Source organism: Athene noctua, chromosome 15, assembly GCF_965140245.1.
Source record: "Athene noctua chromosome 15, bAthNoc1.hap1.1, whole genome shotgun sequence".
In the NCBI taxonomy this organism is placed as follows: domain Eukaryota; kingdom Metazoa; phylum Chordata; class Aves; order Strigiformes; family Strigidae; genus Athene; species Athene noctua.
The window spans coordinates 8,846,102-8,870,241 of record NC_134051.1 but is presented as its reverse complement, the minus strand read 5'-3'; the positions used below and the strand labels follow the sequence as shown (position 1 = coordinate 8,870,241).

The following is a 24,140-nucleotide window of genomic DNA, read 5'->3' as shown; positions in this document are numbered from 1 at the left end:
TCCAGGTTCTGATTCTGGTGTGTTCATGTATTCAAAGTACCCTTTTGATCAGGCTTTTGACTAGGCTGTGTGATACCTGGGTTGGATACTATTCAGTCCATGTTGAAGAAGCTTTACTGATGATTGTTTAAGTTGCTGGCTCCCATTGCCTCATAATGCTTGTGTTTTATCCCTTTCATGCATGTCCTTTCACAGTCTAAGACATGCATATATTAACACTGGATAATCAGCATTTTATGCAAAAAAAGATAAGATTTATAATTTTCTGCAGTCCACATGGCACTGAAAAGCAGACCAGAATGGCCTGTCCCCATCCTCAAGTAGTTATGTTTAGGGTGAGCTGGGAATTTTTCCATGACTTGTTTTTTTTCTCTTAGAAACTGGAGGTTTCTGTTCAGAACTCACTAGTGGAAGGCTGAAGGCTGGTCCCCGGGACTCAGACCTAAGGGCGCTCAATGCAAGGACTCCAAACAGTCCCAGGGGAAGCACTTCCACCACCCAGCTATGGAGTCAGTCTCTTGCTCCCAGTGAACATTTAAACCCTTTAAACAATGTGGAAAAGACCAAGCCCCAGAGATGGGGTAGGACCAATGCTGTTGCTCAATGAGACAAGGGGAGAAGGAGAGGAAGGAAACCCCCATGCTCCAGGGAAGCCTCTGAGCCTGGGCCAGAGACAACCTGTCAGCAGACATGTTTGCCTGTCCTTCTCCCCTGTGGCTATCCCAGCATCAGCTTTATTCTCCTGCAGGAAGCAGCACTGGAAATCCCAGTCATGGGAAAGGTCTCAAGGGGAGAGAAATGCAGGTCACTGTTGGGACAGACTCTCCAGACAAGGGAGCGCACGCAAAGGCACTCGGGTTATGATAGTAATTAATGTGGACATTGCTGGTAATGGCAGAGCTGGTGCTTCAAGTAAGTGCACGGAAGCAGGAAATGAACCCCATCAATTTTTAAGATGTCATCTGTTTCATGGGGCAGCTGCAGAGATGGGAATGGCTGGACCTTGGTTTGTTAGGCAGCCCCTACCCACAGCCAGCAGCAGGATGCAAATATGTTCCTCCCGTGCCACGGATGGACCTGCCTAGCTGCCTCCAGGGAGGGGCCCTAGGCAGCTGGAGGTGGTCCCAGTTCAGCAAGTGCGTTAGCAAGACTGGGTGACAGTGGGATATTCGACCGTTCAATCAGAAGGTGCATTTGCATGATGATGGTTTAGATGAGGGTCTCTGTGTTGCTGGTTGCAGCTATTCGGTCCTTGCTTGCAATGAATCCCAATTCAGCAAAACATGTTTGACTGCAGGTGAGGGTATTTCTACACCAAACCCTTCTCATGCAGTGGAAGAACCCCTTTTTGGCTAGGACCTGAGGGGTATTTCCAATATCTGTGAAACTGCCCTGTTTCCACTGAAAACCAGGAGCCTTTTGTGCCCAATTCCCTCAAAATCAGGACAGAGACTGTCGCAGAGCAGGTGTTTTTATGGACTGGCTGCTTTGTCCCTTCACAGCTCTAATTACATTGTATATTTTGGAAATAAGAATGTCCTTTTTGATGATACTGGTCAGGAAAGCTCTCCAGCTTCCCAAGCACCAAGAGGGGGAGAGGCAAGTGATCAAAGGAAGGCTGTAATGAGCTATTTGAGACAAGCCCAAGGTCACTGGGGGCAGAAAGGCCACTGTCATGCTGGCTTGTGATGCTCAGCTGGCTCTCCACTCCCATATGCTCCCCTGTCCCTGTCTTGTAACTGAGCATTTGGGTCTGCACACCCTAAAGACAAACTGATGGAGAGAGGCAGTCCCTGCTGTGTGGGCACCATGGTTTACATACTTGTGGTGGAGGGGAGGGATGCTTACCTCACTTTACAGATGGGACAGACACATGCCAAGACCAAGGCCCTTCTCCCCACAGGGGTGAAAGCATCCAGTTGCTCCTGAAGAGCTGAAAGCACTGCAGGAGTCATCTGCTGGGAGAGGCATGGTTGTTGCAGCAGGCGATCTAGGGCACTGATGAGTGGAAATCTAGGGCATCAAAAGCAGAGATCTGGATAATCAAGGAGGAGAGATCTAGGGCATAGAGAAGCAAATATGTAGGTAATCAAGCAGCAGAGATCTAGGGCATCAAAGAACAGAGATCTACATAATTAAGGAGCAGCAGTCTAGGTCACTGAGGAGCAGAGGTCTAGGTAATCAAGAAGTAGAGATCTAGGGCATCAAGGAACAGAGATCTAGATAATCAAGGAGCAGCGATCTAGGACATGGAGGAGCAGAGGTCTAGGTAATCCAGGAGTAACAATCTAAGGCATCAAGTAGGGTTGCTCTAGGGCATCAAGGAGTGGAGATCTGGGGCACTGAGGAGTGAGACATGATCCATCTCACAGGGATGCTCCCAGGGTACTGGCATCGCTCCTAGGCTCACAGCCTGATGCTGAGGGTCATGCAGGAGGGCAGAGGTAGGACTAATGCCCAGTCCTGGGTGCTGGGAGCAGCCCCAACCAACTTTTCATAGTCCAGGGGAGGAGGAAACAAACTTCCACAAGAAACTCCATGCATCACTGTAAGCTCACAGGGTTGTTCAGGACAGCTGAGTCTCGACTGGCAGCTGCAGGCTTCTCTGAGGGGGAACCACGGAGCTGCTTCAGCTAGCGGGAAGGAGCCTGCCTCCACGTCACCAGCAGCAGTAAACATGATCTGTCTGAAAAATAGAGTCACGTTAACAGTTATCGATCTATAACTTTTAACCAATTTCTTTTTTACAATATTGGATTGTGTCCTAATTTTAGCTTTTTATGTTCGGCACTAGGCAAACTCCACTCCATCAGCAAAATACAGCCCCTGTGGGCCAATCTGCACCTTCCATTGAGCTGAATGATAGAGGACTGGAACAATATTTTTCGACAGATCAGTTCCTGTTCAGGGTAGTGGTGGCCATTATGCAAATTGAGCTATAAGAAGTTTAAAAGTCTGGAACCATTATATTTCTTTATTTCATTAACATCAGTGCCAGCAGACGAGTTAATACGACAGTGTGATCCCATTCCAGGGCTTACAAAATATGGTCCCCCCACCATTTAACAAGACTGGTGATTTCCCCTAACGGGTGGTCCCAGCAGCTGTACTGGGGGCACTGAGGCATTTTTCGCAGCATGCAGCTGGGCGAGGAGTGGGTGACAAATGTCTCTGAGCAGATTAGTGTGCAGGAATCCTCTGCCCAAGCTGGCAGATGGCTGGGAGGGCCCTGCTCATTGCAGCAGGCAGACATCCAGGAGGATGGGGAGACAAGTAGGGGATCAATTACAAGAGCTCGATTTCCCCCTGGCTCCTTGGGGAATTTGCTCCCCTTCAGAGCACCTGCACAAAATCTTTTACATGGTGTCCTCACCCCTAATTCACTGCATGGGCCAGGAGAAGCTGCTCGGACGGAGATGCTTTGGTATGCACAGAGGCATAGGCACGCAGCATTCACATTTACAGGGCAAAGCGGGAAGCATGAAGAGAGCAGTGTTAACCCCATTTCCTCCTCCGCTGGTGCTGGACACACACATTTTCCCAGCACAACAGCAATATGAGAGCCTCAGGACTGATTTAATATAAGCATGATATTATAGGGCAGAGAGATTTGTGCTCTGGCATATGCCCTGGTGCCCAGGCAGTGGCTGTCCCTCCTCCATCATACCAGCACTGCCACAAACGTGTCACCCCTGTCCTCCCATGTATCCCCCACCTGCACCCCACCAAGGAAGGCACAGATGCATTCTGGAACAGCAGTGCAGAAAAACACACGTCCCTCTTTGTGGCCTTATTCAGCTGAGGGTATTAGCAGCCAGCTCCTCTTTACAAATAGAAAACTAATACATAGCACTATCATGCCAGCAAGGAAATTACAGGATCCTGCAACCCAGCCCTTGCATTAGTGTCTTAAGGAAGAGAGTGGGTGATACCTGGCCATCCACAAAAGCCAGCCCACCCTGTGTGGTCCAACAACCCTGTGAGAAGCTGACTCTCTTTCCCATACCATACACCCTCTTCCAGCCATATAACTCGCACAAAAGAAATGCAGACACATTATATACGTACATACATACGTATTTGCATAGATCTGGAAAATAAAGATTACAGCGTGCCACACTAATGGATCCCAGCACTATAATAGCTCCATTATAAATGGCAATGTCTCAGAGCATTACTGCTAAAGACTCTACCTTTTAGTGTTGAAACTTTTAATTGATTTTAAAATACACAATCAATCACAGTTAATCAAGGAATCATGAAGACGCTATCGTACACAAATACACAAAGACAGCATATAAACCACAATTAATGACCACTTAAACAATGGTAGGAAGGAAAATAGGATTATTTATTAGTGTTTATGAACAGTAATTGATAAAGTAATAAAGCAGTAGCATTGGGGTGTGTTAGAAGCCAAAGTTTGCGATATTTAACACCAAGTGGCCGCAAGAGACTTCTCAGTGAATGAGTCAATGACACATTTTAGATCAATCTTGCCAAAGGAAGGAGATACCATTTTTCACTCCTCTAAACACTACCATCACCCCGCGGTCACTGGGAGAGGTGAGCCATCTCAAAGGAAGGTGGGGACCAAGCTGAGAGCAATTTCTGGGTTCTCACCACAAACTCAGCCTCTGTCCTAGGGCTGGGCTGCAAACGTGTCAGGCACAGCCTTGCTCCATAGCAGGGAGACCTGTAGCCCCCTGCCAAAAATACTTCCAGGCTGCCTTTAGCCAAATGTCCATCTGTAACCTGCCAGGGAGGCTGTGTCTTCTCCTGAGGACTATCTCATCATACTCCAATGCAGCTGCGTGGCTCTGGCTTTAATATTAAGGATAGTGGTTAAAAACCAGCCTTGGAGAGCCAATGCCTCATGTCTCAGAGTGCCACACAGCCTGATAGGCCAGAAAAGAGTGAACAAAGCAAGGGCTAGAGGTTATTAAGCCTGTGCCTGAGCCAAGGATATTGAGCTTGGGCTGGGCAGAAGAGGTGAATTCCTTGAGACATCTTGGAGGCCCCTAAGGTCTGTCCTTCGCCACAGCACCAGGTGGTCTGTCTAGGATTTAGTACAAAAGACTATTTTGCCTAAGCTGGCTTTATTCACACCTGTGTAGCAAGCCCAGAGCCATGCACTACTGAGGCACACACCAATACAATCCTACCCATGTTGACTGCAGACCCATTTTGCTCTTTGCTGTGCTGGATCAGGATCTTCCCGTGCCTCGTTGCAATGCCTGCTGTCCCCAGGGACAGGCAGAGGCACAGTGATGGCATTCCACCAGCAAGCAGTGGCAGATCCCTGCTCCCTCCTGTAATACAGCCCTCACCTAGCTGCCATGCACTCAACAGCTTGGAGCTTTGCAGCTGGAACCATTTAGTTTCTCTAAATTAAGAAGCGGCACCCAGGACTCCACTCTTAGCTGCCTGGCACGTGGTGCAATGGAGAGGCAGTGATGAAGTGACTCCTGGTAAGGAGGAGGGGAGAGTCCAGAGGAAACTTTGTTCTGTTGCACCATTCCCTTAAAGGCAAGTGCCATCTAACCCCAAAACACTACCAGCATGTCACCCTAGTTGGTGTCCCTGCAGAAGGTGGGAGACTGGGCAAGTCCCTTTTTCTCCACCCTGGAGCGGGAACATGGGGACACACTTGTGCACAGACATTGCTGTAGCAAGATGGAGGTCTCGTGCTTGACCAGGGACAGCTTTTAGCACTGGAAATAAACTCCTATTAGTCATCTCAGATCACTTCTTACTGTACCATCAAGGCTGGGTGCTAGAGGCCTGAAAAGGAGCTGACAGTGGGTCAGACCCCATCGCCACATTTTCCGTGGGGTTTTGGTGTGGGGCTGAGGATGCTGCAGTCCCTCACTTCAAGCTCTGCCCACCAGCAGCCTCCTTCTCCACAGTGCTTGTGCTCACTCACATGGATCAATGTCTTCCTCTCCTTCTCCATCTTTTTTATTGCCTTGCAAGTTGGCCCCAGGATGTTTTATCACACCACAGCACATAATACAAATGAAAAACAAAGGGGAAAAGTTTGAATCATTTTTTTAATATATTCATCCCTGTGCAGGGGAACAATGATCCATCTGATTAAATCCACATGCTAGAGTTTATTAAACCAGGTTGGCCTCTCGCTTTCTCTCTCCTTTAGGCAGGGACAAGCTCATTAAAATGAACATGCTCTGCTCCCTCCCCGTTGCAATCCCACTTCACAGTGTCTCTGTGCTGCCACTATCTTGTAGGCATCGCCAGGAGCTGATGAATAGGGCTCTGCAATTCAGTTTTCTCTGGCAGTAGCACAGCAGTTGAGCCTTGGTGTGGCTTTTTGGCAAAGGGTACAAGATGTCTTCAGCCTACCAGTGCCTCACAGCTACCATGAACATGCATGTGAGGGGCTGTAATCTGAAAGATTGTAAGAAAAGGGCCATTAAAATTGGAGGGAGCTGGGAGGGCAGGGATTGACCACCTGCCCCAGCACCTGATGTATCATTCACCTCCTCACAATCTCTATTTCTTGTCTGTAAAATGGGTTTGATGGTCACTGCTTCCCCATTAGAATAATTAACGGCTATAAAGTGCTTTGGATTCAGCACTAAGAATAAACCCATCAGTAACATCAAGGTGACAAGTGGGTATCTAAGACAGTCTTTCCCCAGGACAGAGTCCCTGCGCAGGCTCCCAAATCTGCTGGTAACTGCCCACTCTGCAACCCCCACTCTCCTTGGGCTACCCCAGGAGGATCCCCAGCCCACCCAGACACCTTTGCTGGGGAGGCATTTACACAGGTCAATATTTTCTGCAGCTCCTCTTCCTCCTCAGCAGCCCTTCAGATGCAACCTCAGTCTGTTACACCCTGGCGATAACAGTGGCTTAGGACATATAATCCCTCCTTTACTTGACTTTGGGTTATTTTGAGCAGGAGATTAAAGGAGATTATCTGCATCACCTGAGATGCTGCACTTTCTATCTCTGCCCTCTTCCCTCCATCCCCAGGGCTCACCCAGTCCCAGACAACAAAACCCCTCCCTCCTTCCCCCATTCTCCACCACACTCTTGTCTTGGGGCAGCTACCTGGCTGCAGGGCACTGCCATGTGGTGGTCCATCAGCAGACTCATTTCCTGGACCCAGCTTCTCACCTGGCCACCCATGTATCCTGCACACCTGTGTCCTGAGCCATGTCCAGAGATGCTCCACAGCAGGGGAAAGAGAAAGGAGGGCACCCTGGCATGCTGTAGCACTAATTGGGATTAGCTCTTCGGTGGGCTTCTTGAGAAGGAGGTGGTGGCATTGAGGATAAAGTCCTCCTCCGGGCACCAGGAGCTTGTGGCAGGGTGTGCTGGGTTCAAGAGCAGCTTCTTGTCTCCACAGTCAGAGGATGGAGAAGAATTGCCTGTTAGGAGAATCCCACACTACATATATAAAATAGAATCACAATACCACAGGAAAAGCACTGAAAAATGTCTGTGTTTCATGCCCAAGGAGGAATCCCTATTGATTGGCAGCACCCAGCTACAGGCATCACTCAGACAGGGCAGGGAGTTCCTTCCCATGTTCTGGAGACCACATGTTGCTCTCCAGTTCGCTTCAGCTTGGGTTTTGCACACTTAAGTGGTGGTTTGAATTCTTCCCAAAGCCTTGCTGAAATTAGCAGCTTTGTTGAATCAAGGTCTAAACAGGCGGAGCTACTAGCAGTGACCAGGAAAGTTATTTCTCCTTCCTGAGGGAGAGATGCTGAAACATCCCAGGGGCGGGAAGCAGCTACTGAGAAGCAGTAGTTCCCCTGGAAAACAAACACTCACACATGGCATCCCACCAGCGCATGTGTGACCTGTGCACACGTTCATGGCAAGCTCGCACCTTCATGGTCTGTTTTTCCTCATTTCAGACTACACCAGGCTAGAATCCATCTGCCACCCTGGAAATTAATAGCAATCATTAAACAAAAAGAGCTGGCAAAAAGAAGCCTGAGGTGAAAAGCAGCTATTTCTGCCAGAAAAAAAATTAAAACTATTTAGACATACAGAAAGTCATTTATTACTGTGAAGTCCTCCCTCCACCTGGGGTTTAAATCTCATTACAGTTTGTCCAAAACAGATGTTACCCTTTTAGCAGTAGATTATTAACGATAAACTCCATTCCTCCAGAGAGGGTGGGTGTTCTGGGTTCACTTGCTTTTTCAAGCTGGGTAACCTCCACAGGAAATGTTTATGAAAAGGACGGGCAAATCCAAATCCTGGCATAGTTCCCTGCTTCTATTGTCTTGGACTCCAAAGTTTTTCTTTCCACTCTCCGTATCTTTTGCAGGTCTCTGGACAAGCAGGGAAATACAGCAGCCCAGAGAGTGGCCACAGACATGCTGAGCAGCAGATACGATGAGGAAGGGCTTTCGTGTGCTGCAAGTGCACACTAACACACCAACAGCTCCTACTGCTGCTTTTCCACCAGCAGTTTGGCATTAACCATGTGTCAAGATAAAACCAATTTCTCTTGGATGAAGCCTGGCATGTACCTGACCCATTTTGTCAAGCTTCTCTGCCTCTACCCCCACATTTTTGGGTAGAAGGCCATTTGGTTGGGTTTTAGACTTGCTGGCACCACAGAGACCCAATGGTCCCTCATACCTGTGTCTGAGCATCCTCTATGGGCAAAGATGGGCATTGCTTATTCCCACATGTGCATGGGCATACTTCAGTGAGAAATCAGCTAGCCTTGACAGAAACACTGACTGCCACCCAAGCCTGTAGTACAGCCATATCTTTGTTCTGTTCAGATTTAACATAATAAAGATACTTGCTCAGGTATCTAGGAGCCACATTAACTGTAAACACAATCGGGAGACATTAATATCAGCTCCACACAAATATGGCCATCTGGCTGCCTGGCCATCCCCCTGACCATTTCAGGTAGGAGGAAGCACATCCCCAGCACTCTCCAGCGACCCTACTAAATAGATGTTCTCACAGTGCCTCTCAGAGCATGCCTGGGAAGCCATCAAGAATCAGCTATTTTGGAACTGTTGATGGTGAAGCCAGTACTGGCATCTGAGGGCTCTCTCAGAAAACACTTTTTGCCATCAGTACAATTTTTACTGCCCCCTGAGGGAAGCAGCAAGAGCTCTGCTGCTGGCCATGTATGTCTACAAGTACTTGTTGCTGGAGGAGAGTCATTCTCTCAGCATAGCATGTCTCCAGCCTTCAGACTTCATGGCTCATAACCAAACCCTTCATGGAGCTCTGAGGGACCCAAGGGGAGCCCCAAGTAAGCAGTGTACGCACTTCCCTACCGGTGTGGGGTATCCTTGGGATGAGTCCGTTGCATGTCCGTTCATGTTGTGTCAAAGGCACGGCAGAACAACTGCGGGGGTTGCACTGATGGGAGAAAAAGGCTGAAATTAAGCTGTTAAACAGCAGCTGAGATGAATAAATACCCACAAGCATCTTGTGGGCTCTGCTCTCTGTCAGAAGGTACAGTCCCTGCTATTTCACATCCCTCCACAACCTTATGTGCTAATCTGCACCAGCCCTTCATCCTCCTACCCCCATCCTAGACCCAGCTGGAGCAAAGACCTGAAACATCCAAGCCACCAGCACCAGGCTGGAATCACTGTCCCACATCCCTCAGCTCCTCCTAGCACTGCAGGGACCTGGAGGGTGCAGTGGGCCTGAACACCATCCCTTCATGGGGACCAACAAACTAAGGTGCTTGGGGCATGGATACTTGTTTGTAGCACGGGTGTTTGACCCAGGAGGAGCATCCTATAAAATTTTATCTGGAAGGATGAGTGCATATTTTCACTGCTGAAACAAGAGACCCACAGCCTGTTAAAGTGTTTTTCTGTAGAAACACAGCATCTGTTTGGGTTAAGAGCTCAGGACATAGACAGGGTTGAAAATGTTGCAGAGGACCTATCTTGACCTGGGGAAGGAGAATAGGGTCCCTCCTCTAAAAGCCAACAAACCTGAGCTCCTCCAGTAGAGCCATGTACAGGAATGGGGCCAGGCTGGGTAAGCTGTGCAGGGAAGGTGGTCATGCTCGGTTTCCTCTGCAATGCTGTTATCCTGAATAAACATTAGATTGGTTTTGGAGAGCTGCCCAGATGATCATTAACCTTCTTCTGGCCCATGACAGGAAGCCAGCCTGCAACACTGAGCTAAAATTAGGCCTGTAGGGCACTGGGGCTTGCCAGATATTGCTATATCTAGGCAGAAATCCCCTTCAAAAAAGCAGACAACCAGAGGGTTCAACCTTAAGGTTGGCTCCTCAGCTCCAGAGGATAAGAGCTAAATCATTAAAATCACAAAATAATTCAGGTTGGGAGAGATGTCTGGAAGTCTTCTCCAACGAGAGAAGCAGGACCAACTTCAAGGGTGAACATGTCAGTAAGAGCTGAGCAAAGGTGTTTGCCTACATCTCAGCCATGGTGACTGCTGTGTGCAGGACACTTGCTGAATTCCTTTTTGCCCACCTGGCAATCACAGCAGACCATTGCCATGAAGTCCTACATGTGCTGTGTATTTTTCTTGTCCATCTGCCAACACTCAGCAGTACAGTCCACCTAGGAACTCCAGCTGAGGTAGGCACTGGTCACAGACCCACATTTTCTGGCTCGTAACCCAGCCCTTCACAGGGGATGAGTGGGACAGAGAGAGAAGAGTGCTTTTGAAAATATGACCATAAAAAAAAAGGGCAAAACACTTGTGCCTCTGAAAGTAATTTGAAACAAAGCTCACTATTTTATGGATCCACCACCAGATTTCATTCTGTATAGAAGTGGGTTTTCTTATCTGGGATGCAAAGGGTTACCTGGGCCTCCTGCAAAAATAAATTAATGAATGAAAGCAGTAAAACCCTCTTCCAAATAGCAGCAAAGATCTGAGCAAGGATGACAATGAAGCAGAGACAAGGCACAGTTCAGATTGTCAGTGCTGAGGAACACCAGCAGCTTCGCTTCCCTGCACAGGGCTGGCTCCCTCCATTGTATCGGTGCTGGAAAAACATTCTTTGATCTTCAGTACTGTTTACAGGGGGGAAACAGGAGTCCTGCTTCCACCCCAGACCTCTGTTTTTCTCCAGCCTAACATCAGCATAACCATTCTATAATGGAGCTGTGATTCAGGCTGATTATTTCTGAGGAAGAACTCTATCAAGTAAATGCTGAGAGGCTTTCTCCCATGGAAACACACTTTTCTTATTACTACTGTTGTACCTGATCAGAGCTTTTAGTACTCTACATCCCCTAAAATCTTTTTCCTCTTCGCCTTCCTCTAACTCTGCCCCTCTAATTGCACTCCTTGGCTCTTTGAGGGCTCAACTGTCACAGGCTGGAGCTGACATTTCATATCTGCCCATGCTGGTATTTCAGAAGGCTGGTTTAATGCACAGGTAGCCCAGCTGGGCTTAAGAGGACGTTCACCAGGAAGATCATTTACGCTTTTACTTAAACTCAGCAGAGACTTTTGCTCAGTGGCCCACAGCAGTGTGCAATAGGGTTGTCATCTCGATAGACCCTGGAAGCTATGCAGCATGAGATGGATGCAAATGACTTCAGACTGCAGCTGAGTGAAAAGCAGAATATCTGTATTTCCTGAAACCCTAAGAGCTAACCTATCTTGAAAACATTGTAATTTTAACCCAGAATTTATTTTGCCATAGAACTAAAAGGTTCTTTAAAGTGTTTGCACAAACAAGTTTCTTTTGGCCATTCCCAGACTGCAGTGCTGGCCTCAGCCTGGCTGGTGGAGGCACAATGGCCTTGACCAGTTACAGCTAAATTGGCCTAAATCTCAACTTCCAAGATCACAGATTTTCAGCCAGAGGTTTAATTTTGCAGAAAATACTTTTTACACCAGAAAATTATTTCACTGGAGAATTCCTCTCATACAACCAGCTGCTGATGCTGAGGAAGCTGTCTCCTATGGAAATCTATGTCAGGCAGCAGCAAGGGCTGGCTGTTCAAAGGCAGGAGTCAGGGGTGACCCCAGCACAGGGGGTTCTCTCCCCACCCAGGGTGGTGTCTCCCAGCTCATGAACACAGCAGGCAAGGTGCTGGTAACAGGGCCCATGGTCCCAGGCAAGTCCAGAGATGACCCATATCCAGGGTCCATCAAGGAGTCAAGTCAGGAGGAAAAGGAGATGGGCCCGGGGCAGCACTGGACACAAGTTGCAGCATATGTCTGAGGGGTCCATCGAGGAGACTGGCCACCTGCCACCACACAGGCCTGAGGTCTGTCCTGGAGGCAGGACCACAAGCAGGGCTGGAGAGAGTCACACCATCAGCAGAGCTCAGGAGCGGACTGGATGCCCAGAGCTGAGCTTATATGAAGCTTTTGAGCCCATGGGCAGAGGGAGTGGGTGGAGGTCCCAGTTGAGGCTGATCAGGGTCATTAGTGTCTTCAGGGCCTTGACAACCAGATGCATTTCAGGCTCCTCAGACAGAAAGTGTCCCATGCCTCCTGTAAAGAGACTGCAAAATGATCCAGCAGCCAGAGACTCTGTGGACACCAAGGAGCCATCAGTGTCTTGATTTCTAATGACTTGTATTCCCCTTGAATACAAAGAGAGAAACATTGGCCCTGGCACCATGTGGAGCCCATGAGGGTCGATACAGTGGTAACAGTGTATAGAGACCAAGTGTGTAATTTCTGTTTGCGTCTTCCAGCCTACCCCAGAAAAGTGATCTCTTCCCTATCCCTCCCACCTGGCTACTTGTCATCTAGTTTGTGACCTCCTGAGGTTTCAGTAAAAGCTATCCTGTATGCGATGCTGGGCACTTCTCTCTCAACCCCCTTTTACCTCTCTGCTTCATTTCTTCTTCATCTCTCTTCAAATCTCAGTGGAAAACATATCTTTTCTCCCTTGCCTATTTTTCTTAAATAACAAATAATAGCAGGAGAGAGAGTAGAATTGACTGGAGGACTCTATTATCTAACATTGTGAGGCATTTGGGAATAAGGTTGTGATGCACAAAATGCTGCCTAAACCCTGTCTGTGGAGGCAATATTAGTCCCAGGACCTCTAGATATAAAATGAACTTGAATTTTACAGTCCTGGGCATCTTTATTATTCAGTGTGGTTGTGATTCTGACCAACATCACCCGTCAGGAGGCATGTAGCAAACACCAGGAATACGAATGAGCAGAAAAACCTGCCTGGAAGACTCCTTTCCCCACCTGACATACACATGATGGACGTCAAGCCGTTTAGGGGAGACTTTATCACTGATAAATGTTTTCTCTACCACCTTGCAGAGATTATTTTATGCATAATGAAGACCCAAAGTTAATTTTAAGATTTGGTGCTTGTTAGCCAAATTTTCCCTCTCCATCTCTGGGTGACTAAATATTTAGCATTTGTAATGTATTGCTCCCGTTTTGCTCTGGCTCTCTTTGTAGTGGGGCTCCTCCATTTATTGATAAAATGGCCCAAGCAGCTGTGAAAGGGTCTAAGAGAAGCTGAAACACAGCCAGCTGGAGATGGAGCAGCTAGGGAGAATGAAGATCGGAGATGCAGAAATGCCAAAGAGAGGAGCGCTGTTGTGTGTAGATGCACGCACACGCGCGTGCATGTTAATCTGGCTCCTTGCCCTCACTCAGTAAATCTAATCCATAGTTTGAAATAACTCATTCAGTAGAATAACAAAATTAGGAACTGAGTGCCAGGACAGCATATTTTATGTGCTGCCCAGCTCGCTCTCCCTCTACCTACCCAGCCCCCACAGCTGCTTTGTTTGCTTCCTTGCAGCTGCTGCTCTGGTTTAATTTACTGAGATGCCATTAGTTAGGAGATGGAAGCAAGAACTTACCAGCCAGCCTGCACTGGTTTTTGGAGCCTCAGCTTTGCCTTTTCCTTTCCATCTCCTTTTCTGTGGGTTTTCAGCCCGGACAAGGTTGCTGCTGCTCATCCAGTGCAGGCTGCAGCCTCGTGCACATCACAAAATCACAGTAGTCCTCCTTTGCTGCTGGTTGTTGATGGGGACCAGGGCTGGTGAAGCAGGGACAGGTATGAGGGGAGGACATCGAAGGTCAAAGCAAAAGATTAGCAGGGTGAAACACGGATCCGGACTCCAGCAGGGATGCTGGAGATCAGAGGCAATGCGTAAGAGCAGCAAGGAGTGAGGGAGTTGTCATTGTCTCTTTGCTGGCCTCTGTAAGCCGCATGAGCCCAACATCTTCTCAGTTGGTCAAACCATACTTCCTTATGAAAGCAGAAGGAAAGGGAAATACAGCAGTGTCTGTGGTGCACAGGTAACTCTGTGCAGGAATGATATTTCCTGCAGGGTGCTGGGTGGGTACCATGGTGTCCCCATGGACACGCCCTGTTGTCGTTGTCAGCACGGTGCCACAATTCAAGTTAGCTCTGAATTGAGATGAAATTAATAATTTAAAATCATTACTATTGTTATTCCACACTGTCTTAATTCCTCTATTTTACTTCTTTCTCAGTCAGTGAAGGAGAACCCAGCTCTCCTGGTTGTTTTTCACATTAGAGTTGTAGGTGGTTTGTTTCCAGGTTCTCCCAAGCAGCTCTGCAGAGGGTCAGAGGACTGGGAAAAGTGGTGTTCAATTGGGTTACCAGGAGAATAAATCCAGGACAACTAGGCAAAGACAAATCAGTCAGGCAGGAGGGTTAAAACAGTAGCTTTTCTTACTGATTTTTATCCAATCTGTGGGGAAGAGGCGGGAGGGGTCTCGTCTCTGCTCTCCAGATCCATGTCCCAGCTGCAGGAGGTCAGGGACAGCAAAGGCTCCTTGGCTGCAAGAATCAAGCCTGAGATTTCAGAAGCAGAAATGAATAGAAAAGAGAGATTAGTGGCAAGGTAAAAGGTAGAAAAGGGAAGAAGGAAAAACCTCCTGGATGTTTGTTCTCTGCTGTTACGGAGTTGGGAACCACTGCAAGTGCCCCTGCTCCCACCCGGCCTTGTGAGATGCTTGGTGCTTTGCTGATGTTGCAGCACGCACACACAGACACACACCCACACACACTCGCCTTGGCATGATGCTGGGAAGGAGGCTTTCAGAAGCCAACAAGATGAACAATTATGCCTTCTGTGCAAAGCAACAAGACCCACATCTCCACTCCCCAGTCATGTCCCGGCAATCTAATAAAAAGGGAGATTAGCCCCTCTTTCCTCTCTTACATCTCCTTAATGCTGTCATTTTATTCACACTTTGCAAAGCAAATAAACCAGCAAATTGCTTGCTTTAATGAGTTGAAATTAAACTCAGGCTGCTGATAAAATGCCTTTTCTCCTTTCTGTTGTTGGGAAGGACTCATCTGATAGGCAATGTACAGGAAAGAAGAGAAAACACACAGCAGGGGCCTTATTGAACATGTTTGAGTCATTTACCGTTGCTCTTCTTCATCACCAACACCTCCAATTAGATGAGGGAGTCACATGGGTGACGAGAAGGCTGTAAGGGATCAACCTGTCAAGGTCCATGGAAGGTCTGTCTCCGCTCTTTGCCCACAGGATGGTCCCGCTCCTCTAGCTGATGCCCTCTGACACAGGCTGCAGCCCACAGCCTCCCCAGGGAGGAGTGACAAGAAACCTTCCTCTGCAAGAAAAAGGCTGGTTTGGCTCTGCAGAGCAATCACAAACATAAGCTTGCCCAGAAGGATGGCTGGGTCAAAATGGGAGTTAGAGGAGACAGAATAAGTGCTTGCTAAAGAGAATATGCCAAGATGCGTCACTCCCTGCTGCCTGTTCTGTCCCAACTCGGCAGGGCTTCCCCTGCCTGCGGGAGGTGCCCATAGTGCACAAACCCGTGGAGGAGGGCAGGGAGATGCTCGCACCAAGGGCAAGCACTGCAGGGCAGCAGACAAGGAAAGCATCCTCTGTGCCGTCCCAAAGGGACAGCTGGGGCACACCATTGCTTATGGCTCTGCAGGTCAGGACCACCCTTCTCTCACACCCTTAGGGGCAATGTGCACTCCCACTGGAGGCACTCTGAGGAGTTGAAGACCAGGCTGGTCCCTGTGGTAGAGGAGAGTGGGCACATCTAGAGCTCAGCTTGCAGCTAGAGGGAGAGAAATTCTCCGCTTGAAGTACAAGACATCTGCTGGGATTTTCATCCCAACAAGAGGAGCTCAGGGCACTTTCCTTCAGTCTCCCACAGCCCCGTGAAGTGCCATCATTATCTCACAGTACCGGAGAGGAGACTGCAGTGCAGAGAGGTTAATTGAGTTGCCCAGAGCCGGGAGGGATGTAGCAGCAGACGTCTTTCAGCCTGGCACTGCAGCCTGTGCCTCCCTGTCAGCTGGGGAGGTGGTAAGGGGGGGTCACTTACCTGCAGTGCCCCAAGGAGCACAGTCTCTCTTCCCTTCTTCACTGGCTCCAAGGGCTTGGCTATGCCAAAATGGGCTGCCAGGTCCTGGCAATGCATCCCAGGGCAGGGACGGCACATGTTGCAAATGTGCTCCTGCCAGTGCAGCAGGTACTGTTCCCCAAAATGGTGTTACCCACAGTACCAGTGTCACTGTGCTGATAGAAGGGATTCAGCTAGAATAGCAATGTAAAAGCATGCTGAAGTCCAGGTTTCTACTCCCAGGAAGGAGGAGACCTGAGATTCAGCTGCCTTGCCCTCAGCATTCCTTCCACCCAAGCCCCACTTCTCGTAAACTTTTGAAAACCTGCCTTTGTTGAGTTTTCTGCCAATTGTAGCTGGGATAGGACAGCACCAGGGTCTGGGAAGGCAAAGAGAAGCCTGCAAGTACCCATGCAGGGCCCCACAGAAACATCTTAGGGCCAGTACATCTCACCCACACGCAACTGCACATCCACTGCAGACCATACCGTCTGCAAGAAGGGTGTACTGCACACCTGCCCTCCGTGGAGGCACTGAATGTCTGGCTGTTGTTTTCCCCCACAGCTGCCCCTAGCAGCTGGTGGGGCGTCTGCTGGAGGACAAGGTGGCCGGAGAGTCTCATGTGCAGAGTGCTGACACGAGAGCAGATCTTGTTATTCGTGTAATGGAAACCCAACTGTGCCATCAGGGAATAGATTCATTGTTCACAATCCAGAAAGAACAAATAAACTGTTTTACTGCATATTATTACTGGCCTGTTTACTGAGGCATAAACTGTGAATGGTTAACAGGGATCTCTGCAGTGAAACATGGTCTGCTTCACTGCCTGGTATCATGGGTAGAAAAGAACCTGGTTTCTTCAGAACAAGGGCAAGGGTATGACATCTGCCTCTAAATGCCCCTTGACAATCAGCCTCATGTGATTTTCAGGCGTGCAGCACCAAGCCCATTCCCTTCACTGCCTGGGCGCTGGGAAATGGTTTGGAAACAAATTTCTGGATTTATATTATTTTGCAGATGCAATTAAAAACAATTTAGATGTAAGATGTGCCCTTGCCTCCTTCATGGATGCCCAAGAAACCTCTAGTTCCTACCAGCTGTGTTCCAAGGAGTGCTGGTGCTGTCTTTCTAGTCTGTCCTGGGATAAGGGACACAGCCAGAGCTCCTGTCCCCAACAAAAGTCCCAAGAAGGATTTTTCTAGATAGGCAATGATGTTTTCTCTCCATTTGTGGCCAACTCCATTTCTGCCACAACACCTCACTGCATCTGTCCTGCCAGCCCAGAGAGATATTAGGCAGCAAAGATGTCCATGGATGATATTTTCAACATCTTGTGGAAAAGCATGACCCAGGAGATGCTGGTGCTCATGCAGTTCCCTCCTCTCCACTTTTGCCTTCCTGTTTCCCTAAGAAATTACAAAAGGAAGTAGAAGTTGTGTCCATGGATATTTATGTTAATATCCAAAATTCAAAAAATTCGGGAAAAAGTAATGGAAAATGTGAGCCAGAAGTGAGAGGTTTTCTGTGAGAGGTGAGGCTGCTGGCAGCCCCATATGTTTGTGTCTAGTGAAGACTCTTCCTGGCCTTCAAACAGCTGTTTCTGGCTGGGGAGGAAAGGTCTTATCCCATCTTCTGCAAATACTCTTGTCATGCCACTGAGTGGTTGAGGGTTTTCCCCACCTCTGCATCATTTCACGCAGGAGGGAGAGAGAGGTCTTGGAGACAGGCAGCAAGCCCCAACCACAGACAAGGACATCAGGTGGTGGACAATCATGCTAGTGTGTTTTGCAGTCAAAAAGTGCCCTGAAACTACTGCTCAGGTTCCCAGAAACAGGACAGTCACTTGATGCTGGGCTTTATCCTAGATGCCACACAGCAGTGCAGTCAGAGAGACACAGAGTCCTCAACCGGCATCCCTTTCTGTGGGCACTGCTGCTGCACACACCAGCATGCGAGACAGGATTCCCCTCAGCAAAACACTGCAGCATCAAATCTACATCAGAGCGAGTTGTCTAGACTTCATCTGCCCTCAGCAGAGAGGAACAGACACTTCTGGGGCATCACTCCTCTCCTCGTAAGGTAGACACCTAAATAGGTCACACGAACAGTGCCCTGGATGCGTGCTGGTCTCTCAACTACCTGTAATGTGATGCTGGACAACAGGCTCAGAGGACAACCTCCATGGTCAGTGACCACCTTCCCTCATGCTGCCAAATGCCACTGGTGGCAGCACCCCAATAAACCAAAGGCTCCTTGAAAGGTGGTAGCCAGAGTTAGAAGGCAACTGCCTAACATTAAGAGGGTGGTTGGATGCATCTACACCACCTGTAAATGCTGTCTTTCCTTTGTGTTTAGTTTGTGCTTGTGTTTTGTTCTGAGCAGGTGAGCTGAGGAACCAAGCGGGGACAGCCATACCCCTGGAGACACATGGAGATGGGGACGAGTGTCGCAATGGGCAGCACAAAGAAAACGAGGAGATGTACTATAAGAAGTGAGAGGAAGGCTTACCTCTAAGCCAGAGGGACTCCTCCACACAGGCACCTAACTTCATGACTCCCTCCCCAAGATGTCAGAGACCTGGTGACGTGGGACCAGCCACCCAGGCCTTGGTAGTAGCCCCTGGCCGGTGGCTGCCGAGTACCGTGGGCACCAAGGTCTGCTTTCCCCAAGGACGCTTCTCCCCCATCTCCAAGCCATGAGGAGAAGGGAGAGGCAAGTGAAGCTGCCGCAGGAGCACTAGCCCACATCTTCCCGGCCCCCGTCCCGCTTCCGGCAGACCAGGAACCCCTTCTCTGTGCCGCCCTTCCAGATGGCAGGTCGCCGGTGGGCCGCGACGTCAGCCCTCTGCGTGTGCGTGGCAGCTGTCTCTCTCCTGCACACCGGTGGGGTGCGGGCAGACTGCTGGCTCATCGAGGGGGACAAGGGCTTTGTCTGGTTGGCCATCTGCAGCCAAAACCAGCCCCCCTATGAGTCCATCCCCCAGCAAATCAACAGCACCATCGTGGACTTGCGGCTGAACGACAACAAGATCAAGAGCGTGCAGTACGCCTCGCTCAGCCGCTTCGGCAACCTGACATACCTCAATCTGACAAAGAACGAGATCTCCTACATCGAGGACGGTGCCTTTTCAGGACAGTTCAACCTCCAGGTGCTGCAGCTGGGTTACAACCGACTGAGGAACCTCACCGAAGGCATCCTCCGGGGCCTGGGGAAGCTGGAGTACCTCTATCTCCAGGCCAACCTCATCGAGTCCGTCACCCCCAATGCCTTCTGGGAGTGCCCCAACATAGTGAACATCGACCTGTCCATGAACAGGATCCAGAGACTCGACAGCAACACTTTCCGGGGCCTAAACAAGCTCTCTGTCTGTGAACTGTACAGTAACCCCTTCTACTGCTCCTGTGAGCTCCTCGGCTTCCTGCAATGGCTGGAGGCATTCACCAACATGACACGCACGTATGACCGGATGCAGTGCGACTCCCCACCCGACTACACGGGCTACTACTTGTTAGGCCAAGGCCGAACTGGCTACCGCAATGCTCTGAGCATGCTCTCTTCCCTCTGCACTGGTGGCTCCTACACTGTGATCCCTCGTTTTATCCCTCCCAGGTACCAGGTGACCACGGTGCCCTCCGAAAGCCCCTGCTCCGAGGAGGAGTGCTCCTCTGGTGACGGCACGACCCCACAGTTCTCCCTTTTCACACCCATTGGTGAAACAGAGGTGCGCCCCAACATACAGGTGAAGCACCTCAACCACAACTCAGCCGTCCTCACCGTGCAGATCCCCTACCCCTTCAGCAAGATGTACATCCTCTCCCAGTTTGAAAATGGCTTCTCCTCCATGATCACCAAGCTCAGGAAGAAGGAGGAGAACATCACCGTGAGCAACCTAGTAGCACAAAGAGATTACACCTACTGTGTAGTCTCTGTCCACCAATACTCCAAGTACAACCACACCTGTGTCACCATCACACCCACCAGACCCAACCGCAAGGAGCCGGTGCCCACCCCTTCCACTGCCACTCATTATATCATGACAATCCTGGGCTGTCTCTTTGGCATGGTGATTGTCCTGGGTGTTGTGTATTACTGTCTCCGGAAGAGGCGCCAGCAGGAGGAGAAGCACAAAAAGGCTGCCGGCAGCATGAAGAAGACCATCATTGAGCTGAAATATGGGCCAGAAATGGAGACCACCAGCATCACCCAGTTGTCCCAGGGACAGATGCTGGGCGGGGAGACGGTGACCCGCATCCCCTACCTGCCTTCTGCTGGTGAGGTCGAGCAGTACAAGCTGATTGACAGCAGTGAGACCCCCAAGGCCACCAAAGGCAACTACATGGAGGTGAGGACAGGTGAGCAGCCCGAGAGGCGAGACTGCGAGCTGTCCCTGCCGCCGGACACCCAGAGCTCTGTAGCTGAGATCTCCACCATTGCCAAGGAGGTGGACAAGGTGAACCAGATCATCAACAACTGCATCGATGCCTTGAAATCTGAGTCCACCTCCTTCCAAGGGGTGAAATCGGGGGCAGTCTCCACAGTGGAGCCTCAGCTGGTGCTCTTATCAGAGCAGATCCCCAGCAAGCATGGATTCCTCTCCCCTGTCTATAAGGAAAGCTACAACCACCCTCTCCAGCGGCACCACAGCATGGAGGCAGCCCCCAAACGCTCCAGCACCTCTTCCAGTGGCTCTATACGGAGCCCCAGGTCCTACCGCTCTGAGGGATCGGGCCACAAATCAGAAGCCAAATACATCGAGAAGACGTCCCCCACCACTGACACCATCCTCACTGTGACGCCGGCCGCGGCCATCCTGCGGGCAGAGGCGGAGAAGATCCGTCAGTACAGCGAACACCGGCACTCGTACCCCAGCTCGCACCAAGGGGAGCAGCACGACAGCATGACGGGGCGAAAGCCCTCCATCCTGGAGCCTCTGACCCGTCCTCGCCCCAGAGACCTGGCCTATTCCCAGCTCTCGCCTCAATATCACAACCTGAGCTACACCTCCAGCCCAGAGTACACCTGCAAACCATCGCACAGCATCTGGGAGCGCTTCAAACTCAACCGCAAGCGGCACAAAGATGAGGAGGAGTATATGGCAGCCGGCCATGCCCTACGCAAAAAGGTCCAGTTTGCCAAAGACGAGGATCTTCACGACATCTTAGACTACTGGAAGGGCGTCTCTGCCCAGCAAAAGTCCTGAGTCCTCACACAACTCGTGACTTAACACACTAACTGGACCAAAAGAAATCCGCAGCAGCTATTTTTATTCAGACTGTCTTTGAAACAAAATAAAATTAAAAAAAAAAAGAATCAATAAAAATAAAAGAGAGAACACATTATGAAAAAATTATAAATATTCTATATAATATATAAAGTGAGATATTAAAATGTCCTCACATTAGTGAGACACGAACCAAATTTGAACACAAACTTTACAAAACGAACAAACTGTGGAGTGAAAGAAAAAAAAGTTTTGTTTAATTTTGATTTTTTTTTTAAATAAGAAAAAAGAAAAAAATTAATATAAAAAGAAAGTGAAAGAGTGGGCAGAGAGCTGAGGTCTGGCGTTTCCCAATATTGCATTGCATGAATCCCTATTCCGTGATTTTGTGGATTCTTTGTGAACAGTTTGTGTTCTCCCTTCCTTCCCTTCCAAAATCAACAGCAACAAAAACAGCAACAAAAACCAAAAAGAGAACAGAAGGAGATCCATCCCTTGGGCTGTTTTTGCAAACGGAGTCTTCCATTTTAGACTTTTACCCAGTTGAAGGCCCGTTCACATTTTCACTCACTGAGAGGTTTTACCACACATTGCATTGTAAACTGAAGTCGTTAATTGTACAGAGAAAATTTCTATATTTGCAATGTTTGCTGTATAATGAGAAAGAGAGAGGAGAAAAAACCAATACTACATCTACTAAAAATATATATATATATCTCTATATTCACCTGTTTGTACCAGGTTTTAATCATGGATTTTAGAGAAAGAGATGGTGTTTGGTTTGAAAGACTTTTTTGTTGATTGGTTGGTTGGTTGGTTGATGGGATATTTTTTGGAGTGGGGGAGTGTTTGGGTTTCTAAGTGTTTGGTTTTGATTTTTCCCAGCATTTGTGTGTGTCCAAGTTCTCATCACTTCCAAGTATATTGAGGAAAAAAACACGTATCCAGAAAAGCAGAATCCCCCACCTTATTCCAGTTGGGAGACCATCACCACCAGGAAGAGGGAAGGGATGAGGAGTGAAGGGCTCTTGGTTGAGCAGGTGCAACCATGCAATGGGATTTCTCCTGCCAACTAAAAAGTATCAGTCTCTCCCCCCAAAACAGACATATCGGGAGAGCGGTGCCCTTGGGGCCAGCCACTGAGGGGTGGGTTATCCCTTTACCTTTCAAGATGGGGAGCTGGTGATAAGGTAGAGAAGAAAGCTTCTTCCTGCTCTCCAGAGAAGGACATCACTGAGGGGTGATTTTTGCTGAGGGAGAAGACACTAAGCATTTACAGCTTGCCCATATTGAGAGCTGTTACAGTAGGCACAGGCCCTGGCCCAGGAATCCTGCCCCTCACTCATGGGACTCCCACCACTGGATGTCCGGCAGCTCCCCCATGGATAACCCCAAATGCAGCCCCTGGCGCAGGCAGGGGGTGCAGCACCTCCTATCTGCAGCCCTAGTGCTGCCCGCAGGCCAGTTTGACTCCCATTTCACATGAGTGGCTTTGGAGATGGACACCCTGGAGAGCCCCTGAACAGCCCTTGGGACTCCAAGACTGGAAGGGAAGGGATGGTCCTGTGTTCATGTCTCATGTCCACCCAAGCAGCCACAGACCCCTCAACCATTGCTCTCCAATGCCTGCCCAAGACTCAGTAACTTTTTGCCCCATCTCTAAAATACTCACAGTAATGCCCTGGGGTGAGGAGGAGGAGGGTGGCTGAAGGACACAATTTTACACTGATGAGCTCCAGCTGAGGCACAAGCCCCCATAACTCACCTCATGGCCAACACGAAGCAGGGACCACATGAGGGTCAGGGAGCTGCTCTCCTCTCCTGGTGAGCGTGTGGGAGCCCAGTGAGCCAGCACAGCAAGGTGACAAGCTCCCCAAATACAGCCCTTTGGGGCCCTGCTGCCTGCTGGAGTTCTTCCCTGGCATCCTGCTCACAAGTCTCTTTGGACGGACATCCTGAGTCCTGATGGATGAGCACTAGGGCCCAGGAGCAAACCATATCCTATCTTGTTATTTCAATATTTCAAAGCGATTTTGACAGGTATTCTTGCAAAAGGTTATGTTTGTTCAGAAAGGAGCTGAGCCAGGAAGACACAGAGCAGGCTGAGAAGCGCACGAGTTCATTCCCCATGGTTATTTGTGTAGACAACAAACCATTAGCAGGGTTTCATAAGAAAAGACACGCAATTTCCCTAGAAACTTATTCACTCTGCATGAGCAAAGGCACGTTCCTCCACCTCCTCCAGGTGCCCCAGATCCTGCCCACAGCACGCAGCTTCCTAGGGCTGTGTCTTACTCACCAGTCAGTGAGCAGGACCTGGAAAGGGGAGCTGAGGATCACCCCTCACTTCTTTCATGCAATCATGGCGGGTTCCTCCACAGATCTCAGCTGTAGCACCCGGACCAAAGCAAACCCTTGAGCTGAAACCACCTTCCCTTGCAAACCCTGGATGCCTTCTGGAGAAACAGAAGCTGGTCAGCAAGGAGGGATAGGGGAAATGGTAGCAGGGCTTCCTGGCACTTTTTCATGGTCTCAGGGGATTCCTCAGCAAGAGGCTGGGATGGTCAGAGGTGGTGATAGTTCATGAGTTAATTTGCTCCAGCAACGA

General features: G+C 49.3%; 1 protein-coding gene across 9 annotated transcripts in view; it reads left to right on the top strand.

Annotated features, from left to right (window-relative positions):
* ELFN1 (extracellular leucine rich repeat and fibronectin type III domain containing 1) overlaps positions 1 to 22,302 on the top strand; it is a 110,176-nt gene extending 87,874 nt beyond the window's left edge. For all 9 annotated transcript variants that reach the window (XM_074919147.1, XM_074919139.1, XM_074919145.1 and 6 more), the window contains one exon: positions 18,694 to 22,302. In XM_074919147.1, the coding sequence (XP_074775248.1) occupies positions 19,121 to 21,511 (2,391 nt within the window). In that variant the 5' untranslated portion in view covers positions 18,694 to 19,120 and the 3' untranslated portion in view covers positions 21,512 to 22,302. The remainder of the gene's footprint in view (positions 1 to 18,693) is intronic.
* The last annotated feature ends 1,838 nt before the right edge of the window (positions 22,303 to 24,140 follow it).